The 14535-nt window shown below is 36.5% G+C and overlaps 1 protein-coding gene across 1 annotated transcript; it reads left to right on the top strand.

The window, feature by feature from the left end:
* Nucleotides 1-3042: 3042 nt before the first annotated feature.
* Nucleotides 3043-13226, top strand: LOC137237710 (3-oxoacyl-[acyl-carrier-protein] synthase, mitochondrial). Its single transcript, XM_067761761.1, has one exon. It carries the CDS (start codon nucleotides 3111-3113, stop codon nucleotides 4470-4472), a length of 1362 nt encoding a protein of 453 aa, XP_067617862.1. The 5' UTR covers nucleotides 3043-3110; the 3' UTR covers nucleotides 4473-13226.
* The last annotated feature ends 1309 nt before the right edge of the window (nucleotides 13227-14535 follow it).

The raw sequence follows: 14535 nt of genomic DNA, 5'->3' as shown, positions 1-14535 counted from the left end.
ATCTGTTTATCGTTACGACGGTAAACCAAAAACCAATTGGTTGGCTTAGATACGGTTACGGCCTTAGCGGCACCAATAATAGATTGCATTGATTCCCATAAGGTTGGTTGTTGTTGTTGTTGGTGTAGCGACAAGGTTGCTCCCCGAAGGCTTTGGGGAGTATTATCGATGTAATGGTCCTTTTCCGGATACAGATCCGGTACCACAGCACCATTAAGGTGCTAGCCCGACCATCTCGAGAACGATTTATGTGGCCACATTAAACCTTCAGGCCATTCCCTCTCTCCCCACCCCCAAGTTCCATGAGGACCTTGGGGTCGCCAGAGCCTCGTCTGTTAGTGAAACAGGATTCGCAGCGGATAGGTGAGGTTGACAATTGGGTTTTGAGAAGCTATATATTGCGCTGGCAACCTGAAGGGTTGAGCTACACAACTCAACTAAAATTTCACACAAATTTAACAAAAACAACAGCTTACAAGCCAACCTAATATAAACGCACGCAAGTCATTTTCTGTCAAAAATGTCTCATGCACATACAACTAATATGAGAGCAACCCAAATTTAATTTGCTGCGTGAAAACCTAACTCCATTTCCAATTTTTGTTCTGCGTGACGTTTAGATTTTACGTTTGCATACATGATTTACATTTTCGCAACGCATGCTCATTTTCTGTCAAAAATGGCTCATTCACATACAACTTGTATGAGAGCAACCCAAATTTAATTTGCTGCGTAAAACCTAACTCCATTTCCAATTTTTGTTCTGCGTGATGTTTAGATTTTACGTTTGCATACATGCTTTACATTTTCGCAACGCATGCTTATTTGGGTTAGGGCAAAAAACGCCGGTTGTTTGCGTGCGCTAAAAAAACGCAGAGCGTTTATTAGGTTGGCATGTTAATCCTAACAAGTGATTTCATGTGCTAACATTTTAGTCTACTGTATTTTACAGTACATACCTAAAAACTGTTGTGATAAAAAAGTGTGTTTTTCAGATACGGGAGTGGTTAGCTGAGGAAGGTAGAGATCTGTAATTTTAGTCGTTTTACCTTTTTTGTGTGTTTGGTTCATTTGTTGATGCATGTTTGTCTGTTATACGTGTGTGATTACTTGGTTTTTTGAAAACAAGTTTTGAAGGTTCAAATATTGTGTCCGTTGTGAACTCATACAAGTGGCGAATGTTTGAGTAAAATTTTCATAATAGTAAATAGCCTGTGTCATCTCTTAAATCGCTGTTCGATTACTTAAATCAATCCAATCGTTCCAAATATGAGATTGATAAGCACAATACGAAGTTTTTGGGTGAGGGAGATGGAGATGGTCGGGCTAGTACCTTAATGGTGCTTTGTTACTTGAATGTGCAGGATCTATATCCGGCAAAGGACCATCAACATCGATAACACTCCCCAAAATCTTCGGGGAGTATCTCTGTCGTTAATAAAACAACAACACTTGCTCAATAGTGGTTTTCAATCATTTTTGTAGACGACTGGTACATTGCATTGTTTACATATTTTTAAATTTTTGCATAATTGGCTGCTCTTATTTTCTCTATTAACTAGATTTTTAAAAAGGAACAGGTAGTCTGATTTTCTGTAGACACGTTTAAATGAAAAGTTTATTTGAAACACAAATGGGCAATTCATTCAATTTGGTATTACAGATTACAACTCAATCTGTCAAAAACAATGTCGGTTGAAGTTGCCAAGTCTGACAACTTTCTGTGGCATTACCGTTTACAACTTTGTGTTGGTGTAGCTGTCAAAGACATGAATATCTGACATCCGATTACTACCAGTTGTCTCAGAAAATTTTTCAGTTGTTTGGAAAAAAGGTAAAGTTTTACAAGACCTAATTTTTATAAAAAATTATCAAAGGTGGTATCAAAAGACGCTTTTAGATCTCCGTTTTTACACTTCGAAAGCGAAAATTAAAAACATTATTTCGGTTCAAATCTGCATGTGGTTGTTGTATTTTACCATTCGCCCAACGCTCTTATTTATTTTTCTGATCAACGACCTAGATTGATGAGGAGCGTGATGACTAGTACCTAAGGCCTACCTAATTATTTTCTAGCTTTTAGTATTATTCTTAATATAAGTATTGTTTTAATAATAAAACCTAAGAATTTTTTTAAAATTATTTTATTTACTTGAATTTCACTAACAGAATTTGAACTTATGTAAAGTATTTTGACGTCCCTTCTTCCGGGATGAATTTGTTAATTAAATTTCACTTACAAAATTTGAACTTATGTGCTCCAAAGTATTTTGACGCCACTTCTACCGGACTGTATGTAATATTAATACAATGAGCCAAATCTATCTCATTCCTTGCGCCACCTGGCGGCGATTTTTTTCATATTCATGTATGTAATATGTATGTGTTCCAAATATGAGCCAAAATGGAACGAACCTCACATGGCGACCGTGACGGGACGGTGGTATAGCGAACTTGCATATTTTGAAAAATCCCCCTTTGAAATGCCTATGTTTTTTCTTTTTGGAGTTTATTTTTCTCTTTAGAAATTTATTTAGTCAGAACATATGAATCTGGTATTTTAGTCGCCTCTTACGACAGGAATACCTACCGCGGGAATATTTTAACCTCCTAACCGGCTGGGTAAGGTTGGTCGAATCAGCTGTTATAAGGTTACCGATACGGTTACCGATAAAGCACAAATGTCTGCAGCTTTAGGGTTAAAGCTGCAGACATTGGTGCTTTATCGGTAACTGTATCGGTAGCTTTTTAACAGCTGATTCGACCAACCTTATGAGAATCAATGCAATCGATTATTGATGCCGCTAAGGTCGTAACCGTATCGTAGCCAACCAATTGGGTTTTGGTTTACCGTCGTAACGATAAACAGCTGATTACGTTAGAGATACGGATACAGCGATACGACATACGGCACCAATGACTCCAGCTTAAGGTAGTTTAATTGGCCCTTGACACAGGCCCTAAGTATACTTATCTAAAAACCGTTTAATTTTTAGTCATATGGGAACGGAACTAATTTCGATCAGCCGTTCAGTTGTTTATTCTGCAGTAACAGCTGCTCGTATTATTATTTTTATTTTGTGATCAGTGAAATAGTTTCTCAAGTGACAATGGCTATTGGACGAGCTGTGAACGGAAGAATAATAGTAAGCTCCACATATAACATAAAATATTGTTGTTTTTCTACAGCGATAAACGGTGTTTCTCGCCGACGAGTGGTCATAACCGGAACAGGTGCAGTGTCAGCTTTAGCGAACAATGTGCCAGATGCTTGGAAACGTATATTGGCGGGCGAATCTGCTATTACAAAGCTGGATGAACGATTCAAAGGACTACCATGCCAAGTGGCAGCACAAATATCACACGATCAACTACCAATTGAGAAACATTTTAGCAAAAGTGATTTGAAAATAATGAGCGCTGCTACACAATTAGCCATAATAGCAGCAGAGGAAGCTCTATGTAACTCAAATTTAAATCCAAATGAGCTTACACCAGCCGAGAAGGAACGTTTTGGTGTATGCGTTGGCATGGGTATGTTCGATCTAACGGAGGTGTATGGTGCTTGGCAACAATTACAACGAGGCTATAATCGTGTAAGTCCATTTTTTGTACCACGTCTCTTACCAAACATGGCTTGTGGTCATATAAGTATGCGATACGGTTTACGTGGTCCCAATCACTCAATATCTACAGCATGCGCTACGGGCGCACATGCCATAGGTGATGCATTACGTTTCATACGCAATGGCGATGCAGATACGATGTTAGCTGGTAGTGGGGAATCCTGCATTGATCCACTAGCTATTGCTGGTTTTTGTCGACTACGTGCACTTAGCACAACGCACAACGACACACCAGAGAGTTCATCGCGACCTTTTGACAAAAAACGCGATGGTTTTGTGATGGGTGAAGGCGCGGCTATATTGGTACTTGAAGAGCTCGAACATGCGCGTAAACGTAATGCACCCATACTGTGTGAAATTCTGGGTTATGGACTATCTGGTGATGCGTATCATATAACATCACCCAGTGAGGATGGTGCAGGTGCAACTTTAGCTATGCAACGTGCTCTAACCGACGCTCAAGTGCTACCAACCGATATTACCTACGTAAATGCACATGCTACGTCAACGCCAACTGGCGATCGTATTGAATCGCATGCCATACAACGAGTTTTTGCTGAACATACTCCAAAGGTGCGTGTGTCCTCTACTAAAGGTGCGCACGGGCATCTATTGGGATCATCTGGAAATTTAGAAGCTTTGTTTGTGGTGCAAGCATGTGCTAAGAATATACTACCGCCATCTATTAATATTGAACATTTGGATGGGGACATTAAGGTACAAATTGTACAAAACAAATCAGAGCAATGGTGCGAAGACGCCAAAGCGCCGCGAATTGCTTTGAAGAATTCTTTTGGATTTGGTGGAACGAATGCATCTTTATGTATTGCTGCTTATCGGGAATAGTTATATGAAATGAATAATTGCATTTTAATTTGTGTACAGTTTTACTTTAATTTGTAAATCGCAAATACCTTTAGTTGCATAAGTATATAGTTTTCATTTGAACCCAATTAGAATAAGGATTCATTTAAGGCAAACCTAAATACACGTGTATGTGTGCGGGCTTAAGAAAAAAATTGTTGTTGCGATACTGTTACAAAGTACTTGCCCTTATCAAAGAAAGAACTGGTACATTCACGCTTCGCAGCCACGTCACTATTCTATTTATTATCTCGAAAATATGTTGTGATGTGATGCATAGGGCAGGTAGTTAAGTTCAACTACTGTATATGTGATAGCTATCAAAAGACTCCCCGACGGAGTCATATTCCTTCACCGGATAGGAATCCGCTATGCTTGGTGACTAACATGTTATGGAAGTCTAAAGTGCAATTCTATGGCTGATTTGCGATTATTACATTCTTAGAACGGATAAACGAGGGATACGACTTAGAAGTGACTTGGTGACCTCCACAAACAGGCGTCGGACCTTTATTCCGGGAATTGCCCGGTGAATCCAGGACTCGGGGAACAGTACCCAAAACTTGCGGAAGAGGAACGCATACTCCCCCAGGAAAACGCGAGTCACTCTGGCTCAACTTCGTTCTGGATACTGTAACAGTTTAAACTCTTACATATCCAGAATCAACCCCGACATACAAAATTTATGCCCCGCTTGCAATGTGTCCGCACATGACACCAACCATCTCTTTAATTGTAATGTGGAACCATCTAACACCCCTTTCATTATGGTCCACCCCTGTCGAAACAGCAAGTTTCCTTGGACTCCCGTTAGAGGATATTGATGACAATTGTGATCGGTCGCAGCTATTAGGTGGGGCGAAACATTGCTACAACAACAACAACAACAACGACTTAGAAGATTTGTGCCCCCAACTGGTTAGGGTGCTTATAATATACTCTCGGCAGTTATGCCTCTCGTAAGAGGCGACTAAAGTACCAAACTGATTCAAGGCGTTGTGTAGTGCAACCCTTTCAAGGGGCGACCCTAAGTTCCTCGTGAATCTAGAGGGCGGGATGGCATATAAGGTCATACTAAATCCTTCCCGAGAAGTATGATACATTAATGATTCTTATGACCGGAACAATGTTGGAAACAGTCGTTCGCGATCTTACGGCTGATTTTACCAAGCATGACTATAAACAAGTAGTTTAGACATGTTATCTTCATACACATCACAGCAGTCGAGAGCTTAGAATATTCCCACGGTGAGGCATGACAACTAAAATCTAAAAGACCGTAACCTCGAGGTGTTAAGCAATATCGTTTCCGAGATAGTCGGGACAGTACCAATAAATGCGCTTGATTTTTAAGTAAATTCCTGATGAGCTAGAGCCATGAAACAAAAACGCGTTGCTTTATTTGGGGGAAACACTGCGTATTTTAGGCATACCTTCCCACATATCGTCCTACAAGATCAAGGCTGCAAAACCTGTGACTCATGTACGAACACTTAGTGTTAGCGTGCTACTCTGAAAATGGTGTTGCAAAGCAAGCGTCCCGTAACCTACGAAGATTCGTCCTGGGTAAGTTCGCTTGTGTCGTTTAGATTATTGAAGTGAAGTCGACACTTTGTTAGATCGGCCGTATAACGATTTGCGAATATTAAGGAAATGCTGGGATTCTTACTTCCCCTCCGCTAAACATAGTACCTGGGCGACCGATCTTTGCTCGGAAATCTTCGAGTATGCCGCATAACATACTTTGTTCTTCATGTCATCAGTAATCAAACTCTAATTTTTTTATATGTACATATATTATATATTTTTACTTACCAATATTTAATTTCCTTAAAAATAGATTTCAAAAACATATCAAACACTAACCGCAAAATGAACTGGAATGAAAAATTTGAAATGGGTAATTCCAGCCTATAGTATAAGGGATTGGTATGACAATTAGTGAAATCGAGAACTAAGTTATATAGATCGGGTATTTTATGCGCCGAATTATTACTTTCAAACATTTTTATAGTTATACACTATGAAAGTCTCACAATTTTATTACATTCCAAAAACTTGTAAATTTCACGAATGACAACCATCAGTTAGTTTAATTAAATGTCAACTTACTTCCCTAAACGCCATCTGTTGGTAAGTAGTTAAATGGCTAGATGTTTTCAAATTGAACATATACCTCTAGTATTCAACGGTAGCAAATTACCATGGTGAGGTATCTTTTTGATATGGTGAGAAATCTTTCTAAAAGTAATCTGTGAGAAATTGCAATTATTCATTTCATATTTGCTAAAAATATGCATTTAAATATATTTTGGTAGAATTTTCCACGGTGCCTTGGTATTTCATTTCAATTTTATTAGCGTGTGTGAAATTAAGAAAATTAAGTCGAATCATGTGTAAGATTTTTTACGAAGATTTTTAACTTTAATGTTCTCCTTTAAAGCTTTAATGGAACCAACCCTAAATAGCAACCCTACTCAAAAATGTCCCTATTGTAATGCGGAGTGAAATACCTTTGGTTTGATACGCATATCGGCATATCTCATGCACTTTTTTCAATTTCGAATAGGTGGCAACCCTAAATGGCAACCCTACTCAAAAATGTCCCTACTGTAATGCGGAGTGAAATAACTTTCGTTTGATACCCATGTCGGCATATCTCATACAATTTTTTTTAATTTCGAATAGGTGGCAACCTTACACGGCAACCGTACTCAAAAATGCCCCTATTGTAATGCGGAGTGAAATACCTTTCGTTTGATACCCATATCGGCATATCCCATGCAATTTTTTTTTAATTTCGAATAGGTGGCAACGTTGTGAAACATTCTGAGTGGCAACACCTAGGTAGAAAGTCTTAGAAGGTGATACATTATATCTGTGCCAAATTTCATTTAAATCGGTTGAGCCGTTCCCGATATCGTTCGGCTATACAAACATACAAATATACGAATATACAAATATACAAGAATTGCTCTTTCAAAGTTATAAGATACATAAAAAACAGATGTTGTTGTTGTTGTAGCAGTGCTTCGCCCCATCCAACGATCACTAATTGTCATCAATATCCTCTAACGGGAGCCCAAGGAAACTTGCAGTTTCAACAGGGGTGGACCATAAAGAGAGGGGTGTTAGAGGCGTTGGTTCCACATTACAATTGAAGAAATGGTTGGTGTCATGTGGGGACACATTGCAAGCAGGGAATACATTTTGTATGTCGTGGTTGATTCTGGATAGATAAGAGTTTAACCAGTTACAGTATCCAGATCGAAGTTGAGCTAGAGTGACTCACGTTTCCCTGGGGAGTATGCGTTCCTCTTCCGCAGCTTTTGGGTACTGTTCTTTGAGTACTGGATTCACAAAAAGCAGATCTTAGTCAAATTCTGGATTAATCTACAAGTATCTAGGTGGCTATATAATGCAAAACAAGAGTTTAGAACTTCTTGCTTGTTTCAAGAGATATAGGTCACTTTATGTGCTGGGTCATTTGTGTACCGATAAATTGCCATTTTTGCCTTGAAGGTTTAATGATGAAACTTCATTATCCAATCGTGGATTTATCTACAAGTGGATACATATACATACATATATTGCAAGAACAAAGACTTTTCATTTGGCTTGATTCAATAAATTTGCACAAATCGACAGTAGCTATAGAAAAACCCAAATAGCGGATATAATAACCACAATTTAACTATTTTTTAACGGTTTTATTTAGCTTGACTTGACATTTAAGTAACTTCCCGATAAGCTACAAGCTTGAAACTTGGAATATAGTTCAGAACCCGATGACAATGCAATAATAAGAAAAAAACTCCGATAGGTGGCGCATGGATCGAAATATTTCAAAAATTGTATTTGTGGTCCGATTTGGTTCATATTCGAACACAATATACATACATGACTGGCCTATGAAAAAAATCGCCGCTAGGTGGCGCAAGGATCGAGATATTCAAAAAAATCGTATTTGTCGTCCCATTTGGCTCATATTTAGAACACATAATACATTCAAAATAGAAAGCGACCTACGAAATAAAAACGCCGCTAGGTGGCACAAGGATCGAGATATGAAACAAAATTGTATTTGTGGTCCGATTTGGTCCGTATTGGGAACACATGATACTACATATATGAATAGAAAGCGACCTATGATGTCCGATTTGGCTCATATTTGGAACAAATATTACATACAGTCCGGTAGAAGTGACTTCAAAATATTTTGGAGTTCGAGGAGGGACAAGCATACGTGGCGCAGAGTCGAGGAAAGTCTTTGGAAGGATTATGTATTGAGGACTAAGATTGTAACAAATTGTCAGGAAAGAGTCCTTGTAATAATGAGTCACTAAATGAACTAAAAAGAATGAGAAATAATAGGCAATTAAATAAAGACTAAAAACTTGAAAATAAAATAATTGAAAAAAGATTTTTAAGTTAAACGGTTTTATTGAAAACAATACTTACATGAAGTAATAATAATACTAAAAGTTAGAAAATAATTAGGTAGGTTCTAGGTATTAGTCATCACACTCCTCATCAGCCTAGAGCGTTGATCAGACAATTAAATAAAAGCGTTTTTTAAATTATTTTTTTTTAACGTTTTCAATAACTTTTTTGTAAAAATTTTGTACGAAAACTCCGCGTTTTTTTTCTAATCTTCAAGTAGGTAATGCGGTGAATTGCCTACCGCCAGTTTGACAATTTCTATTGCTGTTCGTTGCTGGCGATTCTCTATAGCTTTATGTCTCTGCTTAATATTCATTTTATCATGGGTTTGAGTTTAGCGAATGCAGAAACCGTAGAAAAATGTTCACAAATGTATTTTATTGTTGCGTGTAGAAAACTTTTGACAGAAAACTCAAAATTTTTTTACATTATCTGTCGTTCTAGACAGAGAGAATATCCCCAACGTTTTTATACTCAGCGTGCTTTGCACACAGAGTATATTAACTTTGATTGGATAACGGTTGGTTGTACAGGTATAAAGGAAAGGAGATAGATATATGCCGTCTTTCAGTGAGTTTTACAGCTCCGGCTCACGCTCAATTCTCACGGGAATGCTCTGGATCATTGAGAGACTTGAGAAGCAGATATCGTGAAATTTTCGCACACGTGAAATGTGATAGGCAGATGTCGCTGCTGTTTTTCATTTAACTCATACGGCGAAAGGCTAAGCAGCGACATCTATTTTTGAAAAAGTAGGTATATTAAAGGCCGCGTTGCCAACCTAAAAAGAAGTAATTAACAAATTATCTGGCTCACAAATTGAACCAGACTTCTATCTGGATTTATCTGGCTCAAATCGGTGTTGTTGCATTTACATGCAAATTATTTATCTGGCTCAGGATTTTGCCACTGGATGATAGCTATAGATTTCCATTTATCAAAATCATCAGCATCAAAAAAAAATTTGATTGAGCCATGTCCGTCCGTCCGTCGGTCTGTCCGTTAACATGATAACTTGAGTAAATATTGAGATATTTTCACCAAATTTGGTACACGAGCTTATCTCGACCTAGAATGGATTGGTATTGAAAATGAGCGAAATGGGATGATAACCACGCCCACTTTTTATGTATATAACATTTTGGAAAACACAAAAAACCTGATTATTTAGTAAATAATACACCTAAAATGTTGAAGTTTGACATGTGGACTGATATTGAGACTCGATAAAAATCTGAAAAAAAAAAAAAATTAAATGGGCGTGGCACCGCCCACTTGTGATAAAATTAATTTTACAAATATTAATCAAAAATCGTTAAACCTATCGTAACAAAATTCGGCAGAGGTTGCCTTTACTATAAGGAATGCTTTGCAGAAAAACCAACGAAATCGGTTAAGGACCACGCCCACTTTTATATAAGATTTTTAAAAGGATCGTGAACGAATAAGATAAGTTATATCTTTGCAAACAAGAGCTTTTTTATCAATGGTGTTTCATTTCCCAAGTGGATTTATAAATGTAAATAGGAAAAAATACAAATTTAAAGAAATGGGCGTGGTTCCGCCCCTTTTATGACTAAGCAATTTTCTATGTTTCGGGAGCCATAACTCGAAGAAAAATTAACGAATCGTAATAAAATTGGGTACACAAATTTTCCCTGTAGCAGGAAATATTTCTAGAAAAATGGACGAAATCGGTTAAAGACCACGCCCACTTTTATATAAAAGATTTTTAAAAGGGTCGTAGACTAGAATAATAAACTATAACTTAGCAAAAAATAGTTTTGAATCAATGATATTTCACTTATCATGCTTTATTGTAAGAGGAAATGGGCAAGATTTTTTTTTAAACGGGCGGTGCAACGTGTTATGTAGAAAAGTAATTTATCTGAAATGAAATGTACAATTGAAGCTCACGCTGAGGGTATAATGTTCTGTTACACCCGAACTTAGACACCCTTACTTGTATGTATGTATGTATGTATTTATTTGAAAATTTGTTCCTAGCACAACAATTTTGACAAATTATTTAACAGTGCTAGTCATGAATAGCATGAGCTATAAAAATTGAACATTTATAATAATAAATTAGATTAATCAAATTAAATTAAATATAGCGGACAATAGTGAAATATTTATGTATGTAAATGTAAATCTTAAAACTAAAGAAAAGTAGTTAATAAATATTAAAAGACAGCAGTAGTGATGATAACCTTTGGCTGGTTATAGATTGAATAGTATTTAACAAACAAAGAAAGAAGACACAGAGAAAGGAAAAGGACTTAGAAATGAACATTTTAACAACAACAATTTGAGATCCAGTTTAAGAGTCGTTAAAAAATGATGTTAGCTCTTTTCTGAAGTGCAGAGCATTACTTAAGAGTCGAAGACTAGTAGGTAGCGAGTTCCAAAGACGTATTGCAGTAACAAAGAATTGGCGCTCAGAGGTTAGCGAGCGGTATCTGATGTGCTTAAGAAGAAGCACCGATCTTGATGATTGCAGAAAAATAAGCTTACGATATAGATAGTCAGGTTCCTTCGTGTGTATCAGTTTATGGAGGAAGGACAGTGTTTTGACTTTTAAAAGATTTTCGAAAGAAATGTTTAGCAACCTTTCAGCATGTTGAGATACGTGGTCAAATCTTTTCAACCCATAAACATATCTAGCAATGTTGTTGTAAACAACATTTAGTTTGTTCTTGCACAGATAGTCACAGTTTGAGTAAATCACACAACCATGGAGTAGCGTAGGTATTAAGTACGCTTTAGCCAGAAGTAGTCGTATGTGCAAAGGCGTGAAATACTGTGTTAACCATAGTGTACGAAGCATTCCATACACTTTCCCAACCGTTCTAAAAATATGGTCTTTCCATGTCAATGTTTTGTTAAAAATTACACCTAAGTTTTTCGCCGTATCTACGTATTCTATAACGGAATTGTCGAACACTACATTCTCTAAATCATTAGTGGGAAAAGACCTTCTATGAATAACAATACATTTTGACTTATTCGGGTTTATACATAAGCCATTCATAGCAGCCCATGAAAATATTTGATTCAAATCGTGGTTTAAGTTACTTATGCACAAGCTAGTTTGATCACGAGGACAACACGTAAATAACTGCACATCATCAGCGTAGATATGAACATTACAATACTTAAGGACATCGGGTAAGTCATTGATGTACAGAACAAATAACAGAGGACCCAGGATAGAGCCTTGAGGGACGCCTCTTAAGACATGAAGGAAGTCAGACTTTTCACCATCTATACATACTGCTTGAGTCCTATCGCCAAGATATGATCTTATAAGGGCAACTGCATGACCAGAGAAGTTAAATAGGTTTTCCAGCTTCCTACAGAGCAGAGTGTGGTCTACAGAATCGAAAGCTTTGGAGTGGTCAAGAAGTGTTAAGAAGGCAATGTAACTTTCATCCACTCGCTCACGAATTTCTTCTGTCACAGATAATAGTGCCGTTGTACAGCTCCGCTTTGACCTGAAACCGGACTGACTATCTGACAGGAGCTTGTATTCATGTACATATGATACGATTTGCCCATGTAGAATACGTTCAACGACCTTAGAGAGGAAAGGGAGTATGGCTATTGGTCGATACTCATTATTTTGTTTACGGATTGGAATAACTTTTGCAGCTTTCCAGTATAATGGGAAGACACCGGTCGTCAAAATTGAGTTGACCAAGTAAGTAATGTGGGGAAGGATTTTGGGAAGAATGACTTTTAAAAACTTTGAACATATACCATCAAGCCCCATTGCGTTAGACTTCACAGAAAGTATGGCTTGGATAACATCACAATTATCGACACAAACAAACTCGAAAGGGCTAGTGTCAACATTAACACGCACGGAGTAGTTATCAATACACACATTGTCGGCTGAGTTTGGTAGTCTTACAAAAGTATTATTTATTTCGTTGATGTCGACATCAGGGGGATGAGACAGGTCACTTTTGGGCTTACCAATTCCTATTTGTTTGATTTTGTTGTTATAATTCATTTTCCCTCAGTTATTTAATTAAATTTTGTTTACACACTTAACAATGTATCATTATTATTATAATTTTTATTATTATATTTAAACCGTTAATTAATTCATTAAAAAATGCTTACACTTAGAAATATTTATTATTTTAAGTTTCGAACTACACTAAAATATTTTTATGTTTTTTTCTTCGACTTTACTTGACATCATTCCTGGCGCCGCTGCATTGCGCACTTCTTACACTTTTTTGTTAGTTTTTATTTATTATTATTTTGCTTCTTGCGTAAAGTTTTATCGTAATATATATATTTATATATACATCTACTATATATGCATATATATATGGATGTATATATACGTACACTACGAATTACAAATACGACTACATAAATATGTTAATATTTTAATTAATTAGGTTTTTTTCTTTTTCGTTTTCTATTCATTCAGTTAATTAATTTTTATAATTTTATAGATTTTCTTGTTGTATAAAATTCCAGCTGAAATTTGCATTGGGGCTCCTTATTACGTTTTTGTTTTGCTTAGTTTTCATTTAAGCTTCTTTCTTGCAAACAACTTTTTATTTTGAGCTTTTTATCATCGTATATTAATGGAGCCTCAGCTAGCAAAAAATAAAAATAAAATAAACGGAGCACACTATTTTTAGATGCAAACAATGTGCATTTCTGAAGTATGTATATATGTATAAGAGGTTTTTCTTCCAAAAGAAAAAAACAAACAGGCTGTAAGTAATACGCCAATTATACGGCTCAAGTATCCTTGTGCCAATTACCAATTTGCACAAGGATTTGCCCGGTGTGTGCACTGGTTGCGCTATTTGCGCAGAGAACTGCGCTAAAATCAAAACGATTTTGATATTTATTGCACATGCTTTTTTCTTCGTGTGTGGTGAATCTTACACAGTTTACCTGTGGTTCCTGATAATATAACATCAGTAATTATCATTGTTTACTATATAGTTTGGCAGCTTAAGTAGATGTTATGTTGCGATTAGAGTGGAAGGCAGTGGACTAGGCAGTCGAATGTCATATAATGAAGGAATGTTGTTCGGAGTTTTTTCAAAGATAAAAAAAAAAACATGATAAAAGCTTTAATATAAATAAAACTATTGTTTTAATAACAACAAAAACGCCATATATATTCTGTATACGTAAATTTATAAGGATTATCTCACTTTAAAATTTGAATTAAATAATCTAAATTTTGTTTTTGAAACTGAGTCGAGAACTGTGCGTGTGAATGTGCGAATTTTCACCGATCAGCTGTTAGTTGCGCTACTTGGTAAAATTTACAATGGTAATTATTGCTTAAAAATGTTAATATTGAAGGCGCAAGGACCATCTCTAGCTTGTAACAGGAATTCACATAAATTCAATAATAAATAATAATTTTTTATATAATTAGAACACATGTTTCATTTGTTGCGCTAGTTGAAAAATGAATATTGCGCAGTGCTGCAATGAGTTGAGCTGGGCTTGCAATTAAAATATATATTTTATAAATACAATGGAAAATAAACGCTTCTGTGCGCGTGAATTACCAGCACTGTGGAAAATAGTGATTTTTTATACAATTAGTGCC

Source organism: Eurosta solidaginis, chromosome 1 (assembly GCF_040869045.1).
Source record: "Eurosta solidaginis isolate ZX-2024a chromosome 1, ASM4086904v1, whole genome shotgun sequence".
NCBI lineage: Eukaryota > Metazoa > Arthropoda > Insecta > Diptera > Tephritidae > Eurosta > Eurosta solidaginis.
The sequence above is the reverse complement of the archived record's forward strand: the minus strand, read 5'-3'. Positions and strand labels throughout refer to the sequence as shown.